General features: G+C 37.9%; 1 protein-coding gene across 12 annotated transcripts in view; it reads left to right on the top strand.

Moving 5' to 3' along the window:
• The first annotated feature begins 2,567 nt into the window (after window positions 1-2,567).
• Window positions 2,568-15,799, top strand: part of LOC101168431 (calcium/calmodulin-dependent protein kinase type II delta 2 chain) — a 42,833-nt gene continuing 29,601 nt past the window's right edge. For all 12 annotated transcript variants that reach the window (XR_002873506.1, XM_023956377.1, XM_023956353.1 and 9 more), the window contains exons 1-2: window positions 2,568-3,052; window positions 6,981-7,075. Coding sequence is in view for 11 of the 12 variants with exons in the window: in XM_023956377.1 (XP_023812145.1) it covers window positions 2,991-3,052; window positions 6,981-7,075 (157 nt within the window). In the remaining variant the exon portion in view is untranslated. The remainder of the gene's footprint in view (window positions 3,053-6,980; window positions 7,076-15,799) is intronic.

Here is a 15,799-nt window from a genome sequence, read left to right as displayed (position 1 = left end):
GTCTGGCCCCTAAATATATAGCTGATCTCCTCGTCCCTTATGTACCTGGTCGCAATCTTAGATCTTCGGCGAAAAGCTTTTTAAAAATCCCACAATCAGAAGAACAAGGGAGACAAGGCATTTGCTATAAGAACCCCAACACACTGGAAAAGTCTCCCCGAAGAGATCAGGCTGTGTCCCGACCAGTATTTAAATCTCTTTTAAAAACCTACCTTTATAGGCTATGGTGCATTTGATGATTTTAATAGTTCTTAAATTTAAACTTATATTACGTATTTTAGTGATTTGATTGATTTTAATTGCAATCACTGTTTTGTGTGTGTGCTGTTTTATTTTGTTGTACTGTCAAACACCTCAATACTGTTTTTAATCCTGGTCTTTTTGTTAACTGTACAGCACTTTGGAAAAGTAAAAACAGCTATATAAATACATTTTTTATTATTATTTACAGTGCAAAGACAAAACCTAACGAGGTATAATAAAAATATATATATATATATATATATATATCAATATGTACAATAGGTACAAAGTGTACTACAGAAGTGTTACGCCCCCTTTTGTGTCTAGGGGCCCTAGAGGAGCATGACATAAAAAGTAAAGTTTTGGCTACCAAAGTGACCGTAACACAAACACCAAACGAATTATCTCCATACAAATACAACATTTATTTATAATAACTAAAAGTGAAGCAAAAAGGCTTCAGGGTGAACCAAGGCCAAAATAACAAACAAAAACCCCACCTAACTAAAACATGTCATCTGACCTGTAAATGAAAGAAAAGGGAAATCAATGACAAAACACTAACCTCCCTAGACTAATAAAACAGGAGAAAACATGTACTAAAGAAAATGGCAGTTCACCCCTACAGCTTCACAGAACCTAATTAAAAAACAGAAGTCTAAACAGAGTGGGCACAAAACCACAAAACTACAAAATACTAGAAAACACAAAGTGCAACACACAACAAAACAGGTGGAAAAGAGTACCAAACTGCAATGGAGACATGTTGCTGCAATGGAGACATGTTGCTGCAATGGAGACATGTTGCTGCAATGGAGACATGTTGCTGCAATGGAGACATGTTGCTGCAATGGAGACATGTTGCTGCAATGGAGACATGTTGCTGCAAGACTCCCTTCTCACAGGCTGGAGGTCCACATGGCTTTTTTGAAGGCTGCTCCATCAGTTTGGGTCCAATGGGAGCCACGCCTTCATGCACCACACCTGGAAATCATCAGACATCGACACACACACACAAAGATCCACAAAAACAACATAGTCCCACTCTGGTATAAAAGAAAATACACAAAACACAGAACAAACAAAATCAAACACGGCCATAGCCGTAACAGCAAATATGCAAAATATGAAATGTGCAAATATAAAAATGTGCGTAATTGTGTACAGAGTGATCTGTACATATATAAACACGTCAGATGTGGAAAAACCGCATGGAGATAGGGAAGTGTTGACAATTTTTATACTAGATAAATCCCTGAATTGGCCGGTATTTAGATAAGTGTCATGGTTTGCGTTTCTTTGGCTTCGTTTTTGCTTCATTTTTGTTTCTGTCATGTTTGAGTTCTGTTTCCTGTTTTATTTTGAAATGTTTTCTGTTATGTCATGGTTTTGAGTTTTACTTCCCCAATCTCTCATGATCATGTTCACCTGTGTCTTGTCAGTCCTGTCTGTATTTAAGTCCTGTCTCTGCCTTCCTCTTGTGCTGGATCATATCGTCATTTCCCTGACCGTCTTCTTCCCTGTTTGCCTTCTGCCCCATTTACCAGTTTACCAGAGTTTTTGTTTTGGGTTCCCTGCTCTGCAGCACTTTATTTGATATTAAACCCCTTGCTTTGGAATTGTGTGCCTCCTGTCTCTGCATTTTGGGTCCTTCATGCTCATCAGGCTTGAACCTGACAATATGCATATATACGTATACACATATATAAAAAAAATATGCGTTGGCATGTGCTGTAGCTTTGATTCGATTCACTGATCTAATATAGGTCCAGGACATTTTTAGCCAAAACCTCAACCAGTGTGACTCACAGAAATATCTGGGTTTCTGAACAGTGCAGGTGAAGTTTTCCACATTCCTTGGAGTTTTTGCAAGATAATAAAGTGTAAATCAAAACGTGTACAAAAAAACAAGAATTAATGTCAAATCCATTCACATTTTGGTTTCATGAAGTTCATCCCACAGTTTTTCCACATCAAAATACCACACTGCATGATCAAAGTGTTTCCACACATTGAACTGTAATGATGGCTTGATCATTTTTTGCTCACAGAATAAAAAAAGTTGAATGCAGTTTTTAAAAACTTTTTTTTTAAAAGCCTAGAGATGAGGGAGAAAAAAGACTTTTTTGAAGTATATTTTTCAACCTGTCATTTATCCCTTGATCAATATTTAAGCATAGGAACAATGCGTTTTAATTTTCGTGTAGATATTTTTTGTTTGGCTTAATTTTTTATTATTTTTACTGTTTATAAATAGAATCAAAAATGGGTCCTTCTATTTTTGAGGGCATTTCTGGTTATTGGCCTGTGAGGAGATGCAGGAAAAGGGGCGGGTCTGGAAGCTCAGTCAGGGGTAGGTGCAATAGTGCGGCGGCTGATGCGTACAGACAGAGATATAAAACAACAACGCTGGAAATGTACACAAAATGCTTCGTCCTCCAACTGTGACTAGCCGCTGGATGTGAACGAACGAACTATTCTTTTTTTATTTTAAAGAAATATAGATTCAAAAGCACGAGAAGCTTTCGCTTTTAGACTGAAGCCCCCGAGCAGCAGGCAGAGAGCTTTTGGCGCAGGAATCGTTCCAGCAGAGCCCTGGCTGATGCGCTTTAGCGGTGCATGAATTGTGCCGTCTGGTTTGCAGGTTTAGGACAAATCCGGGTAGTGTTACCGACTGAGCGAGGGGGATACAGCCCGTGAGTGCACCTTATCCACTTCTACCTACACCTCTTGGCTCCTGACCCAGGATGGCGTTAACCATCTGCACGCGATTCACCGACGAATATCAGCTATTCGAGGAGCTGGGGAAGTAAGGACGCCTGTTTTTAATCATCCCTCTGTGAAATGTCAGATGCCTGGTTATGTAATGGGCAGCTTTGGTTTTAGGAAGCTGATCTCCACTGTCTGTCGTTTTCGTGAGCGCGCACGCGCGCGCGCGCAGAAATCTATGATGCGGGGGTGAGAAAAAAACCCATCCATCCTTGTTAATCTGTGCAATGGCATTCTGTTTGCTTTAATCCCACATCTGAAGCCCTGCTTTGTGTTCATGAACGAACGCTGTCATTTTCTTCCATCGTGCACAGCTGCTGATGCTGCATTTTGGCATTTGAAGTGCCACAGTAGGGCAAGAAGCCTCAGCGTTACGACGCTTTACCAGCATCGGTTTTTGTGCGCAACGGTGAGATTTGGCAACCCATCCCTCCTTGTGTTGCCCCTGTTCCTAAACCCTGTTCCAGCGTGACAGAAATGCACTATAATGCGACAGCACACCATGTAATTGAAGATGACACACTCCCAAGCCAAGCGCCGAGCTGCGGTCAATTATCAGGGCCCCGGCAGGGAATTCCTCACCCCTCTGAGACTAGTGCGCGCGCCCATGCATGCGCCATACCTGCCTCCTTTATGGGCAGTCTTTATGGTCCGTCTAGGCTTCCAAGAAAAAAAAATCCCATTTAAGTTGGTTCTTTTTAGAAAACCAACCATACAGTCCACCTAAAGCCTAAAGTGTTAAAGGAAACATCCATTGGAACTACTTCCTCCATCAGTACTACCCCCCCCCCCATGCTCCTGCGGTGTTCATCTCTCACCACCTATCATTAATAATACATTCATGTTGCTTTAATAGACCCCTTTAGCTCTCTTTAGCCTTTAGCACTGCAGTACAATTTTTCTGACACTAAGTTAGTGCACAGCAAGGCTAATCCTGGCTAATTATGCAAATATGTGACATATTGCCAAAGTATAGACTTACTGGTGCAGTTGAGTTGTAAAATGTCTATTATTTCTCTTTATAGCTACATTGACATTTTCAAAAATTATATCTATATAGTCATTTGTATTCTTAAATCATTTTTTACCAGTTCAGAAAATGCTTAGAAATGAACGGCAAGCAGACGTTTAAAATTTAATTTGCACCCAAATAAGAGTCATGGACATAATTTATATTAGAGGTTTTTTGAAACATGGTTTAAGCCCCTTTTCCTACTCTTTTAACTACATTACCCAGCACAGCACAGCACCCTTTTTGAGCCGTTTCCTGGAGTCTCTCCTTAGCAAATCAAGTGTTTTTATCTGACTCTGTAAATCCATCATGACAGCCATATTTGCAAATTATGTTTAATTTGATTTTGTGTTCATTTAGGCTTTAAATGTTCTTCCTGATGCAATATTTTGTTATTTTTTACATGCTTAATAGTTACCCTAAACACTCAGGCTTGCAGTCCCAGATGAGTTAGTGCCAACAATTCTTAAAGACCCACTCCATTGAAAATTGTGTTTTTGTTGTTTTTAACATGTTGTTGTGGCATTTTTCTCATTATGGAGGACATATTTAGAGAAAATTAAGATTAAAACTGCATTTTTGACTATTTCTTTATTCAAATTGTTGTGAATCAGGAGCAAAAGGGGGAAAAAATACAATCAGCAGGCCACAAGAACCCCGTCCACTCTATTCTGATGCACCCACTTGTAGATGACTAGATCCATTAACATCTTCGTTTTTCTCGTCCCAGTTGGTATCTGGATCAAAACTGTATGGCTTGATATTGGTCGCCTTTTTTGTTGCACTGGTAATGTTAGGGTGGGTATGTAAGAGGCTGTAAGCTCTAGTGGGAGGCAGTGTAAACATATGGATGACTGGAAGTAGTGGCAGGCTTACTGTGCGCCAACAGTCCTGCTCACAACTGAGGTGAATTTCAAATGAACTAATGCTGTTCTTCAGAAATCATTATACTTGGCATCAATAGCAAAAACTGTTTGGTTAAGTATTCCCACATTTTCTTTTATTCTGTCCGAGTCTTCTGAAGTTTAATATCAAGTTTGGAACCTTTCAATCATTCAGTCATTCATCCTCTTCCTTTTTGTCCCTTACGGGGTCACGGGGCTGCCGGAGCCTATCCCGGCCGAAGGCAGTGGACACATTGGACAGGTCCCCAGTCTGTCGCACTTTTGGAACCTTTTGGTTTTTTAATTTGAGCTACAAGAATTGTCGTAAACACACCATTCAAACATGGGAAGATAATCTGCAGTCTGTATGAAGTCATAAACTAAACTAACTAAAATAATGTAGAAAATAAGTCTCAATAGAGTTATTTGTCCAATATATTTTTTACAGACGATAAAATAAAGTGCTAGTTAATTTAAATGTTGCACCTCTTTGCAAATAATTATTATATATTTAACCCTTGTGCTATCTTAGATGACCCCACCCTTACATTGACGTGTTCTCCCTACCATGACAAAGGTGGATAAAGGTGGAAAGATTTCATGTAATCCATGGACACCAGTGAAGATCACAAATCGTTGAAGAAAAAAGGTTCAGCGCACTGTCTAGTGGGTCTAGATGACCCAACTCCCAATGTCAAAATGCCTAGGATAGAACAAGGGTTACACAAACATCCTGTCCATGCTGCTTTTGCTTGGCTCACTTTGGAACATATCCCCATTGCCCTTTCATTAACATCAGTTCAAGAGCAGCTACTGTAAATTATATCCTGAAGGACTCAAACATATGTGCTCTACAGTGGCGTGCTACCCAGCTAGACTGAATAGTCAACTAACATCCTTATGTAATATGTTATGCTATGATTTTTTTTTTCTTCCTTTTTAACAAATCCTCCATAAATCGGAGGTAAGCTTTCCGTGGCAAGCTGCTCACTCAACATGATGTTAGATAACATGCTCATGGTACACATCCCAGTGTAAATAGCAACTAGTCAGTAAGTAGAAAACATTTTTGTTTCTCATAATGCCACATTGCTATAATTAGAAGCACCCACAGCTACCTCGGCAATACATGTGGTTTCCTATCATGGGATAAAGGTATTGACGACAAATTCTGGAGCTGTGGGAGGTGAAACCTAAACCTGCTCCTGCGTGGTTACAGAGCTTAGGCAGGTGGACCACTCCGTGGCATCATTTAAAGATGAAAGATGTAGTACTCTTTTTCTCTCCTCTTCAAATATAGCTGACCTAGTTCCTTGATCTTCACTCGTGTCCCTGACACACCAGAACAGCACACGCTAAAACAACAGTAGCTGTCAGGTCTGTCAGTGTTCATGTCAGAAGGTTTGGATGCTCTCGAGGTGTGGAGAAGGAGTTTGCATGATTTTTTCCATTAATGCTTGATGCAATATTTTTTGTTTTATGGACAAATGAAGGTTATGTACCTTTGGTATCCTAGCTGTTAAGTGGCACTCGAAGTTTTATGCCAAATTTTCTGTGCACTTCATATAGTGATTAGGCCCAATTTAAAAAGATGGTTGAAATTAAGAAGTCAGTTAGACAACTTACAATTGCTACGTACACACCATGGCGAGTTCAAGAATGCGCCTAATGACGCGACTTTTCAAACGCTCTTTTAGCATGTGGTGTTCACACAGGTCTGTCGCCATTCGATACTAGCGCATTTACTGCGAAATGTCTAAGTGGTGCAAATTTCGCAAATCTTGCTCCACACTTTTTCTTTCACAGCTCTATACTGATATATGAAAGAACTTGGTGTAATTTCTTTTACGGCCAGGCGCAAATTGCAAATATTAATATCTCCTTCATGATCAACTTTTAACTGGTTTGCTTTTGTGTTTTGAAAAGGAGGCCACTCCTATATAAGTACCATATCCAAGTCCCTGATTAGTCAACTGGTATAACTTTTGATGGGTTTATTTTGTCACCATTTTGCTCTTTTTTTTTTTTTTTGTACCATTAAGTAAGTTTGTTGTGTTTGTGTTCCATTCCAGGGGTGCATTCTCCGTGGTAAGGAGATGTGTGAAGATCTCGTCTGGACAAGAATATGCCGCCAAAATTATCAACACCAAGAAGCTTTCTGCTAGAGGTAAGAGCATGTGTCAATATTTAGTGGCATGCAGCAACAGGAGTGGTACATTACCCATGTGTGGCTTTCACAGCCCTGCACAAATATCAGCTTGTACTTTTTCTGACCCTGGATTAAAGCTCTGAGAGATATGCTGTGTGCGTGTCTGCGAACATGCATGGGCCTCTTAATGTCACTGAGTAAGAAGCAGACAGAGTGAATCATCTGAATTTTGGATGACGCTGATTTCTGCACGTTCATAAGAGACAAGTAAATGCGTCAAATTTGTCATGTAGTATTTGCTCACTTTCATTTCTTGCGGTTTAAAGCACATTTTTTTTTCTTGTTTTTTTGTTTGCTGTCTGGTTTGTAAATGTTTTCATGCGAACCTTGCATATGCGTGCGTTCCCGTGCATGTGTCTTGGTATTGATTCAGGGCTCTGGCGGGTCTTCTCATCCCAGGGGTAGATCTCTTGCGAAGCCGACCCAGTTCTTTCACATCCGTCATTGTAATTGTAGCCGCTGGCCTCGTTGCCTCAGGCTAGAGACACACACACATACGAACTTATACAAACACACACACACACACACAAACATGTGCATGCAGGAACACAGAAGTGACCCAACCTATTTATTAATATTAACCAATGATGTGTTGCACCTCTAAGGTTTTTCCTTTTCCTAAGACACCGTCAAGTCTTGACAATATTTTGTGATAATCAGGGGTCAGTATTAGACTACACAAACACCAAAAACGCATTTGGTAGAATAATGCAAGTAAAGATTAACTTTAACTAAGTAATTTGGGTAAAATGGCAACTCAAAAAAAATTCACAGGAGTAAGTTATAAACCAAAGTAGAGACAAGTATGAAAATACTCAACAGTGTTGCCAAAAAGCTTTTTTTCATTAAGTTAAAATAAAAGTCGATAGAAAAAAAAAAAACGGATTTATTGATCATGTTTCTTAATTTTTTCTTAATCTGTACCAAGTAAAAGCCACAGCTATAGAGACAAATGAAAAGTTTATAACCTAAGGTTGAAGAGAAGCACTTTATAACTTTTGATTTAGAACAAGTTAGTAATAATTAATGGTTTTAAATGAAAAGGTAAGTTTTTCTTTGTATTCTACATAGAGACCAGATAAACAAAACCTTTGCAGTAGACCATTATTAAAGTGGTAAATGCATAGACCAGTTTTTAACCATCTTCTTGAGGAAAAATAATGATTGTAAAGATGGAAGAAGCCACCTTTTAAAAAATTACATATTATTTTGCTAAAACATCAAAAACATCACATTTTTCTAACAGACAGCTAAGGTCATACTGGGTACAGTAGTCCTGAGGTTGTTTGCAGATCTTTTGTGTTTTGTGGAGTAAAGATTATCCAAATTTATGGCTCAGAGGCATCATTGTCTTATGCTATTTTCATAGTTTGTTCAGATTTTCTCTTCCTTTAGTGTTATCAACATACCAAAGCAAATTAGGCTCCAGTCAAGATCCCAGATGAACATAATAATTTAGACATTTTTGCTTTTTACTTCTGAAAATCTCAAAACAAAGTAAAATTTGCTCCAATTTTAGATAAAAAAATTTCTTTGATAAAAACCTAAAACTGTGAATAAACTATTACTTATTTTACAGATAGATATATTGATAATTGACCTTGCAATTGATTTCAGTCTCTTTCTTCTTACGCTGCTATTTGCTGATTGCAGGGCTGGAAATAGACATCTCGACAGGCAGATATTGCCTGAATCCATGTGCAAACATTCAACAAATGCAGCAGAGAAAAGCGCACCCTTTTGAATTGTGCACATCTAGGTTTACATACAGTGCATGCTAGCGTGTCAGATATGGTCTTAGCTTCTTTGGCGATAAGCTCTAGAATTGCAAGTCTGATTCCCTTCTCTCTGGCAGGATCATGAGCTTTCCCCCAACCCCTCTCAACAGCCATGTGTTTGCTTATGCATGTGCATGTGCGTGTGTGAGAATATATCACTGAAAAGGGTTTTGGACAGGATTGGTGGCTGGAATGTTGGCAGATGAAAGAACTGTGTGTGGGTTGGATGTTTCTGCCTATGCAGCCATGTTTGTTTGTGCTGCTGGCCTAATAGGACCAGTTAGATTTTTAAAAATCTACTGTCCTGATTATGCAGCATTTTTATGAAGCACAGCGGATGAGTCAGTGAATAAGCGGCAGCGAAGATAGAAGGGATGAACAGGATGGGAAGGGGACAAAAGGAGCGATTGAAAAAGATGTTGGCAAGTCAGTACCAGAGAGGTTTTGCGTGACATATTCCTCTCGGCAGTTGAATATTTTCCCTCTCCCTTTATGCATGTGTCAGTGTCCTGTCACTTCTACTAGCTCTTGTCACTTTATCTTTGCCTGCAGTGTGGGCACGGCTCTGCATGGGTTTTTTCATGTCTCTAATCCCTCATTTGTTTGAGTGTTTTTGCAAGTGTCTTTTATAAATAAAAAGTAAAAAAATATTTATGTGAGAATGATGCATTGATTACCAGTAGAACAAGGCACAACAATTATATCAGTTTTTATTTAATAATGTTTTAATTTCTTCAAAAGTGAGATCATGTAATAGTTCTTTTTTTTTAGCGAACATACCTCTGTCAACTTCAAAACATCATTAACAAGGCATTGAAACTAAAAGCGATGGGGATTATTTCTTTGACCTGTCTGCAACTGCATTTGGCAGTATATTATCAGTTCAGCTGTGCCCCACCGGAACTTTAACCAAGCCTAATTATTTTAAAGCCGTTCCTAAATAAGTATCCCACACTTTCACCTGAAGGAGAATTTTTTTTGAAGGCCTGGTAATTCAGAGGTCACAAGATGTAAATTCAGTTATACTGAAGGATTCACATGCTGCTGTAGATTATGTGGGAAATGGGTTTTGTGAGATTATCTGTAGACTCAGTTATTTATTGTCTCGCCATGGTCAGACACATGTTCGTGTGAGCTTCTGCTCTGTTTGCAGTGATACCTTTGGCGGTTTTCCCTCATTAGCAGTGATAAAAACGAGTCGTCTGCTCTGCTTTTGTTTAACACTCTCTCCTGACTGTTTCATTTTGGTCTCTAGTCCACATTTTCGCCTTAATTTAAAGGGGAGTGCAATAAAATGTGTATTTTAAAAAATGGCAACGCAGCTCTAGCAGAAGAGAGCGATTTTGAGATGGAGAAACAGGAGGTAAGGAGAAAGGGATCAGTGACAGGAAGGGGATCACGTGACTCACTGGGTACTTTAAGGCTAAAAATAAATGCTGGTCGTGCTTTCCCGCTGGCTGCCTCCTTCTCACACACACTTGTACTCTCACAATTTTCAAAATATTCCATCTTATAATAGGAAGCAGGCTTGTGGTTTTGCTAGATGTTTTCAAATTTACAAAGCAGACTGAATCTGACAACATTTATGTAGAACGGGGAAATGTAAAAAAAGAAACGGTGGCCTTTTTTTTTCATGGTTTAATAAATCTGAATTTTTAACAAGGGTTGCTTTTATAATTTACAAATTTTGTTTGAGATGTAAAATGTAATATGTGCAAAGTTAGAAATTTAGGTTCAGATTCCAATTTGTAATTTAAAACCTTAGATTTATTTGATTTTAGTTCCACATATCAAGTATCTATAACTCATATGCTATAGAAATAATAAAATATGCATTTTTTACTTAAAAATTTAAGTTTCATGAACATTTGTATTAGCTTTTAAAAACAAGTTTGTGAATATTGGGCTGCTTTATTTAGTTTGGCTGCCTTTCTTGATATCTTGCATGTGGCTGAGCTGCTGCTGTGAAGGCACAGCGTGTCGGGGGGATTCACGTGAATTCAGCTTCATATCAAGTTAAATAAGGGATAAGTTGAAGTGGCAAACACTCTGGAAGGCTTGATTCATCCGGACGCTGTAGTTGGAGATGCTCTTCTATGGGTGGATGGCTAATATGTAAGTCTTAGGGGAAAAAAACACAAGCAACAATAACCATTATAGATCAAGTCTGGACATGAAAAACATGTTAAAATAAAACAATTTTTCCTTTACAAGTTTGTAGACCTATTTTTGGATTGTTTGTTAAGACAAGACAACATGTTTGAACTTTGCTTTTTTTTTAAATCTAGTTTTTCCTCCTATCTTGAATGCTGGATGGGTTTTTTTTTAGGTTGATGGCATTAAATCTTGTCTTTCACTTGTCTTTTTAATGCTCATGTGCTGTACTGCAGTGCTTTAACACACTGACATCACACCCAAGACTCCATGGAGATGTTCTCGTCTGCACCTACACACTCAGGTTTTCAGCTCCTGTTTCAAACAACCATGGGCTTTTCGTTCAGTGAGAGGCCACCCGCTTGCAGTATCTTCAAAAAGCGTATTCAATTTTACAACATTAAAATTGTAAAGACAAGCATTTTTCTGCTCATATCCGTAGTTGATGTTTATTGACCCTGCCATCTCCGTCTCTCAGTTTTTGTTTCACTTTTGCATTTTATAACAACTACTTGGTGCCAAACCAACAGGACTAACATTTTAATAGAAAAAAATATGGATTTTTAAAATGTTTGTACTTTCACCATCAATTCAGTTGTTATTCTAACTTTGGAATATAATATAAGCAGCATATTGTCCCTGATCTGTGTCTGCTGTTTCTCCTTAGATAAAGGAAAGCAGAAGAGTGGTCAGTTAACAGTAGTTACAACTTTTTTCATGGTAACTAAAAATATGATAATCATTATAGCTATTGCTAGGTTTAACAGGTCTGTGCATTTTGGAAGTACCAAGCAAATCAAAACTTCACCTCTACATGGTTTTATATTCTTCCCACAATATTTTCCCTGCTTCTAAGAAGTCTTAATTAAATCTGATTGTTGTTGCCCACGGTCAGTGTGGCTTTCGTTGGAGTAAGAACGGGTTAATTCTGTCAGATTGATTGGATTATTGATTGTTTATGACCAAGGATGCTCTCAGACGGCTCATGTTGTCCAACCAAGAAAACCAATAGAACCTCCTAGAGAGCCAGAAATGTAGAATGGAGAGTCGGAGCTTTTATTTTTATGCACATAAAGTTAACTTCTGATTCAGTTTGATGAAAATGATTCTTTTTATTGACATAGTACTTTGGAATATATACAAAGAATTCTTAGACCTCTAATTCTGTTTATAGTAATTGGCAGGTTATCGTGCTACAGTAATTCTGTTTCTTTTGTGATAGCTTTTCTGTTTTGATCTCAGTGAAATTCAGTGAAAGTACTCTGTTTTGTCCACTTACTGTAATTTCCAAGGACCTGATCCATCATCATTCAAGCTGAAGATCAGCAGATTTGCACTCAGCAACTGAGTGATCACTGTATCTCTAAAATAAATGGAGTGAAACTGACTTGTCCTTCCCTGATTTCATCATTGTTGCTGGATTTCATGGCCAGGAATTTCTTATAAAGTGCTTTCATCAAACAATGGTCCAAAATTAATGCTAAGTGGCATTGATTTTTTTTTTTTGTTTGTTTTTTTGTTCTGGCCAACTTTTCCCAATCTTTTGTTTCTGCCATATCTGAATTTAAGGAGAGCTGAATAATCTTGATTGTAAGCATGTATTTCTAATATTCATCACATCCAATTTCCATTTTGAAACAAAAATTTAAAACTGCAGTTATGTCGGAGTATACATCAGATTACAGTGCTAACTACGGTAGCTAAAGTCCTACTCCGATCATCTTTTCATCTATTTTAAAAGCGTTCCCAGTGGTCTTTTAATTACGATTGTTTTTTTTTAGGCAAAATCAAATAACCTGGTTTTCTACGACATAGTTTCTGAAGAGCGGCAGCAATTTATTAGTAATTAGCCTCAGAGTTTTGTAAGAACGAAGTAGTTTGGTCTGTTGCCGCTTAGTAAGCCTGCCTCCACTTACCATCATCCATTTGTTTCCACTTTCTCCAGCTAGCTTACAGCCCTCACAACCCCAACTTGACATTACCGGTTCAACAAATATGGTGATCAATATTGTAAATATCCAGCTGTCCAGTTGTGAACCAGATGCCAGCTCACACGAGGAAAACAAAGACGTACATGGATCTAATTGTGTACAAGTGGATGTACCACCACGGAGCTGAGCAGGGAGCTTGTGCCTTGCAGATTGTAGCTTCTACATCCCAACTACAAGCTTTTTCCAATACCATTTTTTAAAATCTCATTGTGGTTCACAACAATTTGAATAGAGAAACACTCCAAAGTGTAGTTTCAAGCTTAATTTTCTTCAAATATGTCCTTCATGCTACAAGAGGATGTTAAAACTCCAAAAACACAATTTTCATTGGAGTGGGTTTTTTCTTACTTTTTTTTAGTTGAACACATACAAGATTTTAAAATTTGCACAATGAATCTTTAATACAAACCAAAAAGGCTTAGATATTTTATTTAGATCAGATTACACTAATTTCATTTGGCATTTTTGGCCTTTTTGACTGCTGCTGCCACCAATAAGACCTGTTATGTGTGTCTTACAATTCAGTTTCTTAATTTTCCTAATATTGTTATTTGCAGCAAAAACAAAACAACTTCATTCTGCATTTAGATTGCAAAAAGTATTCAGTAAAACTCCATTGTTTTCCATTTACCTTCCTAGTCTAACTTTATTTTTCTCTGCCCAGAAAAATCATAATAACAAAGGTTGATAAACCCAAAGTAAACTCATAGATGCCACATTGCTGCAGTGCGGGTGAAGACGTGACACACCAGAAAATAAAGGAGATGGAGGCATCGGTTGGGGAAAAAAGGGTCGTGTTTGTGTTTCTAAAGGTCTGTGGAGACTAGAAAGCTTGTCCTTTCAGATTGAAAATAAGCGTCAATCTTCAAAAGCCATGAAAGACCATTTTAAAAAAGGTTTGAAAGAAAGCAAATAGATGTATTTTCAATGAAGGAATAGAAATATGCACTAATAATAACTTAATAGGACACTTTTACATTCAGTACATGGTCTAATCCATTTTGATCAAGGTGTGTCTTGGGTGTGAGTGGAGGGATTAAAATGAGAGAATAATAATGCTTTAAAATTTACTTGGCGGCATGCTGACACACCTACAACATATTATTTGCATGTACAAATAAGCTTTGTTTGAGATGTGGCTCTCACAGCTGTGTGTTGACAATTGTGGGATACTCAAACTTAATGATATAAGAGACATGGATGGTAGTTCATTTATAAAACTGTTCATCTTTTTTTAAATTGTTGCAGAATTCACAATTAGATTTATTACCAGCAACTGAGGATATTTCTTTGTGTAGTTCTGTAATATACCCCTACAGACTTGAAGATACGTCACACTGTGCATGTGACACGTGTTCAAGAATGCGTTAAAAAGGGTATTCTGTACAAATAGGGAAGGGATTCTTCTTCTTGTTCTTATGCTACTGTTTATAAGGGCATGTCTGCCACCTATATTTGAAAGAGGCTAAGTTCGAAATGTTGAAGTGGTGCTAAATTTGCTCCTGGCTTTTTCTGTCAAAGCTCTATTCCGATAAATGAAAAAAATTGGTGTTATATAATAATGATATTGGCTGGCCATAAACCTCAATTATTCATTTCTCCTTCGTGATCAATTTTCAAACATTTGGCACTTCTGTGAATTAAAGGGGATGCTGTCCAAATGTCAGTTCAACCTGGTTTAACTTTCAACGCATGTTCAATGGAAAAGCGTTTTGTACTTAGACCCCGAAAACGGATTTCAAAACTTGAGTACCTGTAGCTACGCATGTACGCGAGACTTTTTAACATAGACTTTTTATCGGAAGAGGCCTCTTGAACGCGCTTTGCAGAGGGAGGTGGGATCGCAGCTTAAGTTCTAAGTTGCACTGCAGCAACACATTGGTTTAGAAGGCAAAGCAAAAATGCATTTATTACTTTGCACACAAATTCAACAGATTTTAAGGAGTAAAATATTTTTTCACTAATATATATATACACACACACACACACACACACACTATGTATCCTATATATCCATCTATATTATAAGCACTGTGGATAAGTTTCATGCTTCCATAGGAAAACATGCAAGAGTGAAAAGGTCATCATTTTGATTGATGTAATCTGCACACATCTGCAGCTACAAAGCAGATGAACTGCTGCATGATTAAAAAAGTGCAAAAGGATGTGCATGATGCAAAAATGATCATCATGTTGGTACCAGACATTGTTGGTACCAGACGTGCTGCATGGCTGAGCATAGCTGCAGGAAAGTGAAGTGCTTCTTCGATTAAATCATTGAGTTTTTAAAGTCTTGTTTTTTTCTGTTGGCAAACATATTTACTTAGATGAGACGAAGCAAGCTAAAGCCTCTGTTGAGTGAACACACCTGACTGCAGACACTCTGCATTTGTCTGCACAGTAATGTTGGGTACAGATCTTCTCGACATGCTTTCGTCAGTTTGATCTACGTAAGTACAAGTGTCTGAGGCAGCAGTGCTTAAGCTTGCATAAGCACATTTTGAGAACTATGAAGGGTTTTTGTCAGCCAGTTACAAGTTACTGTTGTCAGTGCAAGAACTACTTGTTGTCAGCAGAATTATAAGTGAAAGCAACAAAGTGAAAGCAACATTTGACTATTTGGAAAGTAATGATGATTAGGTTTTCAAACTTGTGGAGCAGTCTGATTTACATATAGGTTTTCAGTAATAAAATATATTAAAATCATTTAATAAAAAAGTAGATGATTAGCAAAGAAATGAACTTTTTTCTTGAAATTT

Source organism: Oryzias latipes, chromosome 1 (genome assembly GCF_002234675.1).
Source record: "Oryzias latipes chromosome 1, ASM223467v1".
NCBI lineage: Eukaryota > Metazoa > Chordata > Actinopteri > Beloniformes > Adrianichthyidae > Oryzias > Oryzias latipes.
Note: the sequence above shows the minus strand (reverse complement) of the source record. Positions and strands in the feature narration are given on the sequence as shown.